Raw genomic sequence first — 15,394 nt, 5'->3', positions numbered from 1 at the left:
GAGTTGACTTCGGAGTATTGAGAGATCTCTGTTTAGCTCTTTAGATGCACTTTACATTGAATTGTGTTTAACATTCTTAATAGCTTGAGGAGATAACTACTGATCGTGCCTTGTCATACTAAGAACAGCTGTCCGAGTACTTTTGTGAAAGGTTCCAGAACTGTTTGCTAAACATCTAACTCGAATCAAACAAATGGAGAACTAGTGAAAGAAAACTGACGAAATGAGTGTTTCTTATCTTGTAGATGATCAAAGACTACGCGTGCGATTGGGTTTTGTATTAGCAAAGACAGAACATAGTTAGCATGATCACAATTATTTTAAGCTAATTTTTCTGTTATCTTAGCGTATGAATGCCTCAAACTGACATTAAATTCTGGAAGTTCCTTTCCCCTATATGGTAAGTAGGAGCAACTGCAACTCGTTCGCTCCTGAATTCCTAGTTATAAGACAGAAATCAATTTCTTCACCTCTTTTAAGTAGACACTGAAACTTATGAAGGGATATAGAGGTAGGATCAGGAGCATGAGTATGAATATATCTAGGAGGATAAACTTTGACTTTCGTGTATCCGAGAGTTGACATTCCTTTCGTTCTAAGAAACATAAAATCGTTTCGTATTGTAACAGTATCTCAATAGAAGTCTTATTTTTTCCTCTTACAACTATAAACATCTTAAATATGAGTTTATGTAACGGGGTGGTACAAAATTATAGCAGTAAATTAAATGCATATTATAGGGTGACTTAAGTATCATCTACCATATTGAACATAGAACATTGGTTGGAAGTTTGCTGTTGAGACATCTTTCAAAGATGGTGAATGGTCCTGTTCATGACGCAGTGGATATCTGGACTGCACACTGGAAGGTATTTGAGGAATCTGATCGTTACATATTTTTGTATTTTGCTGAGTAGCTTTTGCATGGGGTAAGAAAAGAAGAGGGAATGCCAAATCAGTTCGCTCTCTACGAAACACTGAATGGCTTAGGAATGTGATCAGTAGAAGCCTAAAATATTTGGTACTCGAAGATGAATCGGTCCTTAACCCATCAAGAAACTCAGTGTCGGATTTTGCATTCTGAGCTTACTTATCACACATACAAACTAGTTCATAATCAGGATGGACGGCATCTATTTTCAAAACATAGCAATGTTTCTGGTGAAGTGACAAATGGTATACATGCGCATTTAAGGTAACACTGCGTCAATAAATTTGATTAAGGATTTAAGATATGGTGGCAGATGAGCTTCGTGTTATCCTGTACAATTATTATTGCAGCCGCGTTATGACTGTCATTTGAACATGTACATCATTAACAGTTAAATTATTTTTCTGAAACTCGTAGTGCTCTTGTAGAGTAATTCGGTTTTTGAAGAAGGAGACTGGGAAAACGTCCATTGTCCTCACCGGGACTCGAACCCTTAACCTCTCGAATACGCTTCGAGTATGCTCCCAATTCGCCATGTAGGCAAGCGGAAAGGAGGGGAAAATACTTTATATTCCCCCCCTTTTGGTCGATTGGAGGTTATGGCACTCTAGTCGCCAAATCGTGGTGGTGACGAATTATCGTCTACCACCTTTTAGCTCGGGAGCTACTTCTCGAGTCATTAGTTATTTTGAAGCAGCAGACGTGAAAAATGTGCAATGCCTTCGCCAGGACTAAACTCTGGACCTCCTGAAAACGCGTCAAATATTACCCCACGAATTCAATTACCGTCCAATTACCCCACGAAGGTATGTGGAAAGGAGGTAGAAAATACTTTATATTGTGAATAAGAGAATGCTTGCTACTCAAGGCCGCAGAAGATATCACACACAAACATTTATGTAAAAATGTATTTAACCACAAGCAGGTAGAAAGATTGTACCAGTCTTTACCTGTTTGCAGTCGTAAGATGGAAAAACATCACATTATCAAAACAGAAGATCTCTAAAAACATTTTAAGTAATAGTAAGACAGCAAATAAAGAAATGCTTCAAATTATAATATAGAACTTAATTAATGTTTTATAATTTGAAAATGTAGTTCCCAAAGTTAATAAAAAGTTTTTACTCATATTTCAGAAACTTTATATTATTCCTATAAGGATTTTAATAACATTATTAGTTACAGATTCGGGATAGAACTACATTTCATTATGCAGATACATGAAAATCACTATTTAAAGAAATAGAGTAACTGATAACTAAAAATAGCATGCCAGGTTCAATAGAACTCCAATTATATGAATTACCTGGAGCCATAGGCTATCTGAAAAAGTCCGGAAAGCTTTCCTGTAATTTTGTTCCCTGCAGTCTAAATACATGTTTAATGTAGTACAAGTGAGAGAATTCAATATTTATAGCTATTATATCTTATTTAAGCGAAGGCAATTCAATTTAAAAATAAAATACATTTATTTCCATTAAACAAAACACAAAATGCAAATTTTCTCAACACGGTTTAATAATGAAATTGCTGTTTATGTGCTTTAAACACCTAAACCATTTCTGATTCAACTAAAACTGAACAGTGAACTTAATTTTTATTTACATTGAGATCGTAAAACTAAATAAATAATCCTGATTTCATTTTCAAGGACCAAAATTATAAATTACATTTTATTGCAGTAAAACAAAACATGTAAATTAGAAATATTTATGTAAATTGACTTATGTTAATTAAAGCTTAATTTTATTCATAGTAGAGAACAATAAGCTCTTTGTATAGCAGGAATTCCGGATACCTGGGACTTAATCATTAGGAATCTATTGCATTTCCCAGAAAGATATTAGAATAAAGGTTTCAAAAAGGTGTCTTAATAATATAAAAAAGGCACAGCAAAATTAATTTCTTTCATTCGATTGTGAAACGTAGTAAGACTTTTTAATTTATTTTATTTACCTCCATGGAATTCTCTCAATCTGCTAGCCACATCTTGGTTGCTGCCATATACGAAATTGGCGTCAATGTATGAAGATATGGTATTAATCTGGAAACGAGGTCCTGAAATGGAGACATAATATATTAGATTTTGAGACGATAAAAATAAAAAGGAGGTTAAAAATCTACAAGAAATCTGAAAAGAAACTAATTATATCCAAGCAAAACACTTCATTATTAAAAAGCCCGTTACGAACTGCTAAATTCTAGTTATTTCTTTTAAAGTTTCAAGGAAAAGAAATACTGTTTTTATAGTAAACAAACTGCAGCTTTGTTTATTGCAATGCAAAAAGTCATTCAGCAGTTTCAAAAGCTGGTGTATTCGTGGAACATCGGCAGCTTATAAGAGGGACAACAAATGCTTCGTATTTCAAATGTTTTTATGCTACAGGAGCAAACATTTTACATTGCACATTACACAATGCCATAATTTCGTTTATGTATTAACCCTCTGACTGCTCAATTTGTGGGCTAAAATCGCTTCCAAAATTGCTTTTTTTTTTTTTTTTTTTTTTCATATTTTAAATCTATATATATATAGGAAAATTGAAAAATGCACTTTTTCTTTCTAGAAAATATTTTTTATATAGATTTTTATCATGAGAAACTAAGTTGCCAGAAAAACCAATTTCAGATGTTATCACAAAAAATCTTTTTTAAAATAAATTTCAGCCGAATTACAGTTAATTTCTATTTATTGCATAATATAAAAAAGTAAAATGTATAAAATTTAAGAAAATATAAAGCGCTGAGAGAAAAATACCTTAAAAATGCAGTTTAGTGTGACAGAGTTCAAACCTCACAGTCTTTGCACCAGATTCAATAAATCTAATTAATAATCAATCTAATTGTTAATCTAATCAATCATTCAATAATTTAATTAAATAATCAAGATAATCGCTGACCGTTTTCTAGCAGCCATTTCTGTAAGAAAAAAGCGGCAAAAAGTGAAGTTTGATCGCTAATACCACGTGCCTTCAAATGCCGCAATTTAGTGGACAACTAACGATATCTGTTGGCCAAAACGTAAACTAAACACCTAATACTGGATACAATTTATTTCAATGGTTAAACGGGAAAAAACGGGATGCGCTCCTCAATAAAGGAAGAAAAACATATGCCCGCGGAAATCGCGGGATGAGAAAATTTTGCTACGTTTGAGTTGCCCGTGGAAATCGCGGATGATCAGCCAGAGGGTTAAATAACCATTTGTAAGGGGTAACAGGCATTATTAAGGAGAACCTGAAAAAGATCTATGAAAAATGAATGATTGAAAAAGTGAAAAAGGACGTGGTCACGCATGGGTGGTTAAAAAGAACAGATCATATCTGCAATTATTAAACAGTATATTTGCTTTGTTCGGGAACATTCCTTGCGACAGTTGTAGATATTTTGTTTTAAGCAACCAATTATTATAGTTTAAAACTTTACTGTAATTTCTTCTTTCCGTAATCCTGGCCAATATGCAAATTATATTGAAAAGTATTTAAGTGGGGGGTTTTGAATGCTTTAGATATAGAGCTCGTACGGTTATTATTATTTAAATTAACCAGTTTTTTATGGTTTGGATCTTTACTATAACTTCTTCCCTTTTTCATCAACAAAATGTAAACGATTTGGTTGGCATTGAAACGGAGCTGTTTGGATTAGGACAGATCGTGTTTCTGGCCTGCGCGTACGTGCACGCTACGGTTAGTTCTTTGACAGCTCTTATAGTTTTAATTTTCGACTCTGCAATATTCGCTGCTGACGAATAGATTTTGATGCTCCGGTTGATTATTGAGTAAGTTTTTCAGCTTAGCATAATTAATGAGCTAGCTTAGCTTAAGATTTAAATTGTGTAATCGTTGGCTACTGATCTACTTTTTAATTTGAGTTTGACTGTTTCGTTTAGTTACAACATCACGAGCTGTGGTTGATATTATTAGACCAGGAAGTTGAGTTTATGTTCTAAATCCCGTTTAATAAAATATTATTAAAACCTTCCCACAGCTTTGTAATTATTCCCGAGATAGTAGGAAGTAATTGTAATTATTCCCATAATTTGCTTTACGTCCGTTGAGGTTATTGGATTAATTACCAGTTCTAGATCAGGTAAAAGCTCGTAACTTTTTGCAACGATGCCTTCAGTTTACAGGCTATCGCACAGCTCGTCCAGTGAATAATCCGGCATTAGCCATTCTCATAACCAACGTTAAAACGCACCGTTAAAATAGTGAGCCAGCTTAAGTAGGCCAATTTGTGTAGTCTTCACTTATGATAATTTTATTTGTAATTCCAACTTTGTTACTTTATATTATCCTCGAGTAACGGAAATTTGTTTGTAAGCACAAGCAGTGCCTTCTGCTCAGTTTTTAGAGTTAATAAAAATGTTACTTAAATCGACTTTGGACGTTATCATAATATTTCAGACGGAGAGATAAACTGGTTATCAATCTAATAGGGTCATAAGGAGTTAATTCTACATAGTTAGGGTCGTATAACTGGCGCCTAACTCTCAAGAAATATGCTCGCAACGGTGCAACTTCCCGCCCCCCATGATTCCAAGTTTTACAACGCCAACAAGCCGTATGGAAGGATTCGGGTATATTTTGGATACTATGCTTGCATCGATTAAATCCAGTAGTTTCGAAGGTAAACGTTCGATTTCGACTTTTTTAGAAAGCTCACAAAGTCACTTTATAGTATACACAGTTGCAGATGTTAGAAAAGTTGCTAGCGTAGACTACTGTGGTTTAAAAAGAGCGAAATTAAAATTACAGCTGTTAGGTAAATATCAGACGAATGCGGATGATTTAATAGATTTCCTTTTGATATAAATCCAAGTTGTGAAGATATTATGCGATAGAAAACCTGATGCAGAAGACATTGAAATAAAATTGCCGAGTTTGTTGCTGCATATACAGGATTTTATCGAATTGATAAACCCTGGTACGTTTAGAACAGTCATTTGAGTTAGCTGTGTAATCTGAAAGTCGACATGTTTCAGAACATGAGTAGGCAGAGGTTTCGTGAAAGATTTAGTAGGAGTTTTCGAAGTCCTATAGATGAAGGAGATGACAAGGGACCTTTTTCGTCTACTGTAGACAAGATGATTACCAAAGAAAAGTTTCGGTGATCAACAAAAGTTTTCGTCGACGATCGCCAAGTCAAAGTTAAAAACATTTTCGATAAAAGGAAAGTGGGTGTTGGCAAGGAGAAACCTTTAAGCTAGGTAGAGATGCTGTGAATATATCTATATCTATCTATCTATAATTTATATTATTTTATTTATGTTTCTGCGACCATAATATGTCTCTTCTTTCCTCTTTTTTCTACACCTACATATTTTCTAAGTTCATGACGCTTGATCAGTTACCCGGTTAAATGGCTCGCCATTTCCGTAGATATGCCATCTTTGTATTATCATTAAAGGACACACCCAGGGAGCAAATCATGCAAGTCAAATTAATAAAATAATTCTGATGATGAGGTTTAATTGTAAGGATCCTAAGTTTTACTAACGTTTATTTTATTTTAAATCTTTACTATCACTTCTTATTTTCTACTTCCGGCCAGAATTAAAAGCTTTAACTTATTTATGCAAATTTGTCTTGCTAACGCCAAGTACTTAAGTTTTGCCAAGCAAGAGAGAGGAAGGAGTTATTAGAAGCAGGCTGCTTGCCATAGTAGTTTTACTCGGTTGCTGGTTGCCTTCAAGGCCGGAGGTTTAGTCCTCTTGATAATTTCAAACGTATCGTAGTTTTAGCAGCTCTCTGTACTACATACGGATTTTGTTAAATAACGGCCAATCTTAAAGTTAGGCACCTGTATATTAATCCAAAGTTAGTTTTAGTTAGAGTTTTAGTTAGTAGTTTTATATTCTTACGTTCAGACCACAAGTGGTTGGTCTCTGTATTCCGAAGTTCCGGAAATCTCTGTAAAGATAGAAAAATAAAGGGTTTCGTATACCCTTCCTGTGTGTATTGTCTACTTCACAATTTATTGAACATAGCTTGAGTATGCTCCCTGTTCCGAGTCAGGACATTTCATGTTTCCAAGGCAAGTAAAGAGAAATACAAGTCCTGATATAATAACAGAGATGCTAATTCAACTCAGTGGTTGACTGCCCCATTCAAGGTGTAAAAGTAAAAAAAAAAAGGAGTCTGGGGCGTCAGAGAGGTGAGTCACCGCAGAATAAAGGAAAGTCTCTCAGATTCACTTACGTAAGGCTCTCATTAAAGAAAGCAAACTTCCAAATAACCTAATCGTCTTAAATGGAATCTCGTCAGCTGCGCTGCTAGATACTGAGTCACAGATTAGCTTCTTGGCTTAAAAGGTTTTTAAGAAAAAATTTAAGCCAAGAAAACTTAGATTGTTTGACGTTACAAAAACTAAGATGATAACAGCCCAAGGGAAACACTGTGAATGTATAGGACTTTGCAAATAAAAATAAGCAGCATAAAGTAGTTTGTTTCATGATTAGAAATTTGCAGACAATTGGGATTTGGGGAATAGATTTCCCGGAAACAGCTGGTGTTAGAACCCATTTTCTGGAAGAGTTGTTGCATTTGGACATGAAGAGGCTGAAGGAGAAAGAGGTACAGCCGACAGCTTTGCATACGAAAGAATTAACTCTGGAAAAGAGTAAAAAATTGCAATAGTTAGCAAGAAATTTTTCATGTCTATTTGATAAGACGCTAGAGTTAACGATTCCATTTGATAAGACGCTAGAGTTAATGAGGTAGAAATGGGAAACAGTCGTCTCCTATTTAGAGCAAAGCCCTAACGATTCGAAAAATTTAAAGAGGAGATCATAGAAAAATATATTTATTGTTAAGAAGCAAAATTCCCACGACTAGTCCCTATGCTAGCCCTGTAATGTGATACAAAAAGAAAAATAATTTACCTCCCACCGATTTTTAAGGCCTGGAGTTCGTTATCCACTGCAGAAAACTAAATTATACAACAAAATACCTAGTTTACCCCTGAGCAATAATTGAAGAAATAATCAAGAAAGTTTAAATCTACAAAATGGAAGATCGCATTAGATGCCAAGTCTGGATATTTCTAGATATGTGTGAAACATCAAAATGAGCCAAAAAGGAACTTGTTGCCAAATCAAGAGTATATACGTTTTTTAGACAGCCGTTCGGAGAATGCGGGGCTCCCGCTACATTTCAGAGAGCAATGGACTCTCTTATATAAGGCTCTTACTTGTACATAAATCAGCATTTACATATTTGAACGATATAATACTCACGAGTAGTGTAATATATAAACACACTGAGAATCCTCTCGAAGGTTTTATGCTTCTAAAGGAAGTAGATTTAAAAATGAATGCAGCAAAATGCGAATTTGCTGCCTAAAAACTTAGATAACTGGGATATAAAATATCGCAGCGTAGAATAGAAACTGACAGTTCAAACATTTAAGCCATAAGAATTTCCGCCACCTAATACGGCAAAAATATAGCATTAGAAAAGCCTCTGCGAACAACATCAGAAGGAAGCGTACATTGACAGTGAAACGACTGAAAATCTACGCTGTAAAAAGCCAAGGCTGAAGGAGAATATATCATTGCGGAAAAATTTAAAAGTGCCAGAAGAACCGAAGTCGAGATTGAAACCAAGATCTCCAGAGGAATGCTCTAAGAAAGAGTTCCACACCGCCAGAATATTCCGAAGGTCAAAGAACACCAACTAGGATCAAGGACCGAGCTGCAAAGTGGAACCCGAAACGATTAGGATAACCACTAGCTCCGTAGAATTGGGATCCGAGCGATTATGTATCCGAGGTGGAGCGAAAATGCGGCAGAAAGGATGACCGACTACCAGACTAACATAATATAAGTAAATATTTACTTTATTTGTTCAAGTAGAAGTTTTATTTTATGTATGCTAAAGCATGTGTGTGAAGTTGCTAGTGTACATTCGGTTTACCTCAAGCGAGATATTTAAAAACCAAAAAGCTTTTTTGTTGATCTATTGAGCTACATTTAAGAATTTATAATTGTGTGTTAAGAGCGTTATGTTAGCTTAATCGAAAAGACTTAATAAAAGTCATAAATAGTAGAAAATTCTGATGATAATTCAGGTCAAAATAATAGCAACTAGTATGTGCCTTTATGCATTTTCCTTGAAAAGTTAAAACTAAGTAAATGTAATTTATTGAAGTCTAGTATTTTGAATTCATGAATAATATATGTTAAGAAATGATGTGTTGTGAAAACAAAATGTGTTGTTGATAGTGTGTATTGTAAATGAAATTATTTAAAAGTTATATTCTCCAGCCAATACTTTTAAGGTTAAATAAAATTTAAGTAGTATTTATAGATTTTGGAATAGTGCGTCATCATTGATATAGATTTTGGAATAATGTGTAGTTGAAGTCTGGTGTGCTTAAATATTCTAACCATGTGGGAGTTCGGTTAGTATGTAGAAGATGCTGAAACACTTCAATATTACATGTTCGTTCACTAAACAGAAAGCTGGAGAGCAGGATGAAAAGGATGTTAGGAAATTATAAGGAAAACAGGAAATTATAAGGTATTTCTTGTACGTACATATTGTGTATTTTAAAAGTACTCTTTGGTAAACTACTATTTTTACTTCCAGGATATGGAGCCAAAGGAAGTCGTGAGCAAAAATGTTCTTCGACGGATATGAAAATGTTAATTTTTTGCTTAATATTAATGTTAAATTAAAATAAGAATTTGTAAACGTTGACTCAAGTATTTAAGTTTTAGAATTTAAAATCTCACCCATGTTCACTAAGCCCTTTGTTTTCGATTTGTTTAAATTCTAGCGGAAATTAATGTAGAGCATTTTATATGAATTAAACAATTATTATTATTTAAAGCGTTACTTTAAATTCTTCCGTAGCTCTCAGCAGGATGCAAAGCTCTTGGCAGCGACGCCTCCAGTTTATGTTCTATCGCCCAGCTCTGCTAGTGAATATTCCGGTTTTAGCCAATCTGCTAAGCGATACTATTTTGTGTTCAAGTACTTAGCCACAAGTGGTGATTCATTTGTGAGCACCGAGTGACTGCATGTTCTGTTCTGTTTAGTAAAATAAAAAGTTTTTTATAAACTTCATCCGTTACATAGCGAGAATTCGCTACTTTGTCTTCAGTAATATCTATAGTTTATGCTCCCCAAAAAAATAAGAAGACTCTACAGTCTTTTCTAATTTATTAGAATCAAACTTTCGTTAATTTATAATTATGTTACACATTACTGAAAGAATTTTCACACGAGTCGTTTGTAAATTTTTAAATGCTAAACCGTATGTTATTAATACTCTCGCGCAGTTCTGTTGCTTTAGCATCTTAACTTGATAATCACAAAAAGATAATTCAACTAGAAATACTTTTCAGATTTAATTTATGCAAATAATATTGGCTACATACCAGTATTGAAACCTTTCACTGTTTGTGAAGAATTTGTTCTGTAAGACTCTGTGAACAGCATATCCTTTTTTTGGAAAAGTTTGATATGATCAAAACGTTTCATGACAATCTGCATAGCAATGCTCGTTAATTAAATAATTAGCATCAAACCGCTATTTTTAGACCAATTATTTCACTTTCAGTTTTGTACGATTAAAGCATTTTGCTCTTATACCATCTAGGATATCCATACATGATCTGAAACTTTAAAATTAAATATATGTGTTAATTTTAGTTGCATGGGAGTCGAATGTATTTTCTCTTACGTTTTACAATGCGCAAAAACTTTTATAAAGCTTTGAAATACCACTTACAGCCAACCTGTATACAAGGATAGAGGTTGCACACATCAAATTGAACATGACTGGTAGAGATGTATTGTAACGAAGAGAAGAGTTAAAGTCCCCATGAGGTCTTATGAAACTCCGAAAGAAATAAAAAATAAATCCCAGTCGACTGAGCATGATATTCATTATTTGAAATGAAGGATTTTGCCAGACAAGCAACGCTGCTTGATTATACTATTGCCAGTTGTAAACAAATTGCAAAATACTTCTACTTCAATGCCCATACCAGAATTTGGAATTCATCTTGAATTATCCCTCAAAAACCGAACAGTAGAAGATCAGAGTGCAACAGAATTTCGCATCAGGGAAAATTTGCTAGATTACTATGATAGAGAAAATGTTTTTTGGTTTAAGCCGTATAATGTTATCATGCATTGTCAATTAATACCCGTCAACGATGCTAATCCTGAACTATTCTCCTGGAAACTTGAAAACAACTGACAGGATAAGAGTAATTGTATCATAGAAGAAAACTTAATATATCAAAACACAGTCCAATTTAATTTAAAAAATCTAGGTCCTATGTAGTGCCGTTTATTACAATGACAAAATATAACTCATTTATGAATGTAAGTATCAGATTAAAAGTATATAATCTCCTCTGTAGAAAATTTCCATTAATGTGATTGGAGTATTGAGCGCTTGTTTGTGTAATGGAATATGTGTGCTAATGCATTACTTGATATAAGAGTTTTATTACGCCAGTTACCAGTAATAAGTTATTTAAAGTTCATTGCTTCCAGAGAATGTAATGACATAAATATTCTATAGCTGCAGAATACACTGTGAAAAGCTAATCGAACCGCGTGAAAGGTATTACACACAAATTTTCATAGTTTACGGATCTGATCCGTTAGGAAAGATGTTATCTAATATTACTGTGAAAAGATACTTAAATGAATAATTTATAAATGGCAGACGGAATAAGTTAACAACTTTTGATCTACGAAATCACATAACAGAACATTTATAAAACAACAGCTTACAGCTTTTCTAAGCATCGCAACTTTTCTTTTACGCTTCGCCAGTAATCTTTGCTCTCCCTTCTCTGATGTTCCGTGACGAAAGTTTGACTTCAAATAAAACTGTTAAGCTTCATGAAATTAAAACTGCGTCGAAAGCTGGGCTGGAAAAGATTAGTTGCAGTGAAATTTATCTCGCGAAATGTTAACTGTCAAAACTATTTTTTAAGCTGGTCAGTTATTCATATATGTTGCTAATTATACCGATGCCGCCATTACTTTTATGTTGGTTTATTTAACAGCGTTTTAAGTATATGAATGACGGCTACCAAAAAAAGAAATATTTTTTTTCAAATGTGATACATTCCAGCAATCTGAAATCAGCTCAGTTATGAATACAAGGCCCATCAGTGACTGACTGACCGATTAGCTGGTAGTTCGAACCAGGCTCGGATCCTTACGAACGGATCAGCTGCTTGTTCGTTTTGTAAATTTCCAGATGTGTTACGTTAATACCAACCAGTTTTTTCTTAAATAGTAGTTCAGGTAGACATCATTGGCATTAGGGAAATAGCCCTCGAGCGCTTTGCTTTAATCTATCAAACACGTAAACAAGCAATGAGCTCTCAGTCGGTTATATTGATAGGTCTCAGCTTCTACGATTGTTTCAAAGAAGACGGTCCTGATAATTCATTGCCTTGACATAGCACATCAAATAAAATTTTCTCAAAATGCATCGAAGACTGTATAAACATAAGCAAGTTTTAAAAGCTTGTAAGGATTATGTTAATTTTCCTAACAGTTAAATTTTGAGTTAAAGAAAGTTCTTTTCCTATCGCTTCTTAACTTCAACTTACAACTTCCGGCCAGAACGTAGTTTTAGAATCACGTTTGAATGCAAATTGAGAAAGAGCGGTATTTAACCGCGAAGTTCTACTGTCTTAGACAGAGAGAACCAGAGATTCTGGCTAGCACGCGCCCGCCTCTTTAAACTACTCTCCCTTAACCCTCTGGCTGATCATCCCGCGATTTCCGCGGGTATATGTTTTTCTTCCTTTATTGAGGAGCTCATCCCGTTTTTTCCCCGTTTAACCACTGAAATAAATTATATACAGTATTAGGTGTTTAGTTTACGTTTTGCCCAACAGATATCGTTAGTTGTCCACTAAATTGCGGCATTTGAAGGCACGTGGTATTAGCAATCAAACTTCACTTTTTGCCGCTTTTTTCTTACAGAAATGGCTGCTAGAAAACGTTCAGCGATTATCTTGATTATTTAATTAAATTATTGATTAGATTAATAATTAGATTGATTATTAATTAGATTTATTGAATTTGGTGCAAAGACTGTGAGGTTTGAACTCTTATCACACTAAACTGCATTTTAAGGTATTTTTCCCTCAACCCTTTATATTTTCTTAAATTTTATACATTTTACTTCTTTATATTACGCAATAAACAGAATATAACTGTAATTCGACGGAAATTTATTTAAAAACAATTTTTTTGTGTGTGTGATAACATCTGAAATTGGTTTTTCTGGCAACTTAGTTTCTCATGATAAAAAAGTGCATTTTTCAATTCTCCTATATACATAGGTTTAAAATATATATATAAAAAAGAATTTTGGCAGCGATTTAAGTCTGCAAATTGAGCAGTCAGATTATTAAGCTATTATTACGCTCGGCCGTACTGTAGGCCCTTGATAGCTTCGCAGTCAATTAGTGTTAAGGGGCCAACTCCGTTAGAAGTTTAGCTTTGGCTATAGCTTTTTAGTTAAGATTAATTAAGTTCTTAGTTCCTAAGTTCAAGCTCGAGTTTCGGCTTTATTGTAAAACTCCAAGACGGAGTTCTGTTAAACCTTATTTGAATAATAAAGAATCTTTAACTCTTTTCAAGTTTTGGTTACTGTCTTACGAACTCAAGCGATTATTCACTGACTAGTTCTTAAGATTCTTCACATTCAACTGTAATTTAAAGTACACAGTACAGAATCTTACAAGCTGCACACTGAATAATTTTAGTCACAAATATTTTCAATGCGATGAAATAAATCATGACTCATTTGTATGCAACACATGGAGATGTCACCATGAATGCAGTTTTACGAAACAAAACTAAAATAAGCGATACGTAATATGACAGTGATCACTTGCTCCCCTCAGAAGGTTACTAACTTAGTTTTGCTTCCGAAGAAGTTATGCCTCCTATCAAAGTAGTTTATCAAGCATAGCAGATATACCGGAATTATATAAGAATCGGAGAACCACTGCAAACAACATATGCACAAAATTGTGCATCCTTGAATTTGGAATCCACTTTTAAAAATGAATATTTTTTGCCTTTAATTTATATTTTCTGACCATTCCCTAAGAACTCTGCAATAGACAAAACAATGACCAAAATTTCATATTTTCAGTTACGTAGAACGGCTCAAAATGAACATAATGACAGAGCGGATAAGTTTCTTCGAAAGTCATTAGAGGTTTTTAAAATGTTTCTTAATTGCTATTTACGAAAAAAGTAATTATCGGTAGTTATTCTATAAACAAGCAGTCTGTTGCCTTACAGCTGCTTGTTGAAATCTTACCTCTGCTTTGAGTTTGCAGTTCTGAAGCATGCTAGTATACAGGTTTTTTTAGTTAAGTGTAGGATTTCTTGTGAATTCCTTGCAAGACGATTTTATTATAATATTTACAATTATTTTTAAAGTTTTTTTGTGAGTTTTTCACTTGATAATTACAGAAAAATCTCAAAAAGATGTAAAAAATAAAAGATTATCTTCTCTCCCTTCCAAGAATCATAAAAATTCTTTAGAAATCGCTACAGTGCTGTTATATATATATATATGTATATATTATTACATCGTTTTGAAAATAAGTATTCCAGTCACTTCTTTATTAGAAAATTGTTTTTGAAAATAATTTACATTAAAATTCAATTTTTCTTAAAACATGCTTTTTTTTTTTTTTTGTAGTTGTATACATAGTACTTAAAATATATTAAAGGTACACTTTGGAAGCTACATTAAATAATTTAGATGTAGCTCGATCTAGTCCCTGGAATGGTATCAAATTTGTTTGGGGGGACTAATGACTACATGGGAGAATAGATGTCGAGAAAAAAGAATTAGTTTCGAAACTTGCCGAAAGACGAAAATGTGGCGCAGTGCTAGTCTACGCAGCTGAAAATTTACATGAAACGCAGGAAAAATTTTAAAATGCAGATGCTCGGTTACGTAGACGACAGCGACAATAGTAATTCAGTCTCTCACTTTACTTCAGCGCGCATTATTAAGAAGTTGTTTCATCTTCATCAATTGAACGCAGCAGCCGCTCATTGTGAGTTTAGAAGTAGTAACAACCTATGTAAAGGCCCTCTATCAATTCGTGCATTGGAAAGGTATGATTCAGAAGTTCGAATAATCAGGATCCTTAGCAGTTCGGATTGGTAGAGGGCAAAACCAGTGTCAGAACAGACAGTAATGTTGCGACTGCTATTATTGACAGCACCCATGGGACCATTGCTCGTAATAGCAGTGCTCGGGCAATAGCGCGATAATTACATTTGAATCTCTCAACGGTATGGAAGATCTCGAGAAACATTTTTCACGTCAACTTATACGAGTTAGTCGCGTGCAGAAATTAAATCACAATGATTTAATAAACGAGGAGCATTTGCTATGACATTTATTGCCAGGATGGAGGTCAATGATGCTTGCCCGTTAATA

At 34.0% G+C, this 15,394-nt stretch overlaps 1 protein-coding gene across 2 annotated transcripts in view; it reads right to left on the bottom strand.

The window, feature by feature from the left end:
• Positions 1 to 15,394, bottom strand: part of LOC118188027 (chorion peroxidase-like) — a 240,501-nt gene that overhangs the window by 59,512 nt on the left and 165,595 nt on the right. For both annotated transcript variants that reach the window (XM_035358359.2, XM_035358360.2), the window contains exon 8: positions 2,888 to 2,989. In XM_035358359.2, the coding sequence (XP_035214250.1) occupies positions 2,888 to 2,989 (102 nt within the window). The remainder of the gene's footprint in view (positions 1 to 2,887; positions 2,990 to 15,394) is intronic.

The sequence above is a fragment of the Stegodyphus dumicola genome, chromosome X1, assembly GCF_044657685.1.
Source record: "Stegodyphus dumicola isolate Sdum_Otavi_A_Nest chromosome X1, ASM4465768v1".
NCBI lineage: Eukaryota > Metazoa > Arthropoda > Arachnida > Araneae > Eresidae > Stegodyphus > Stegodyphus dumicola.
The sequence above is the reverse complement of the archived record's forward strand: the minus strand, read 5'-3'. Positions and strand labels throughout refer to the sequence as shown.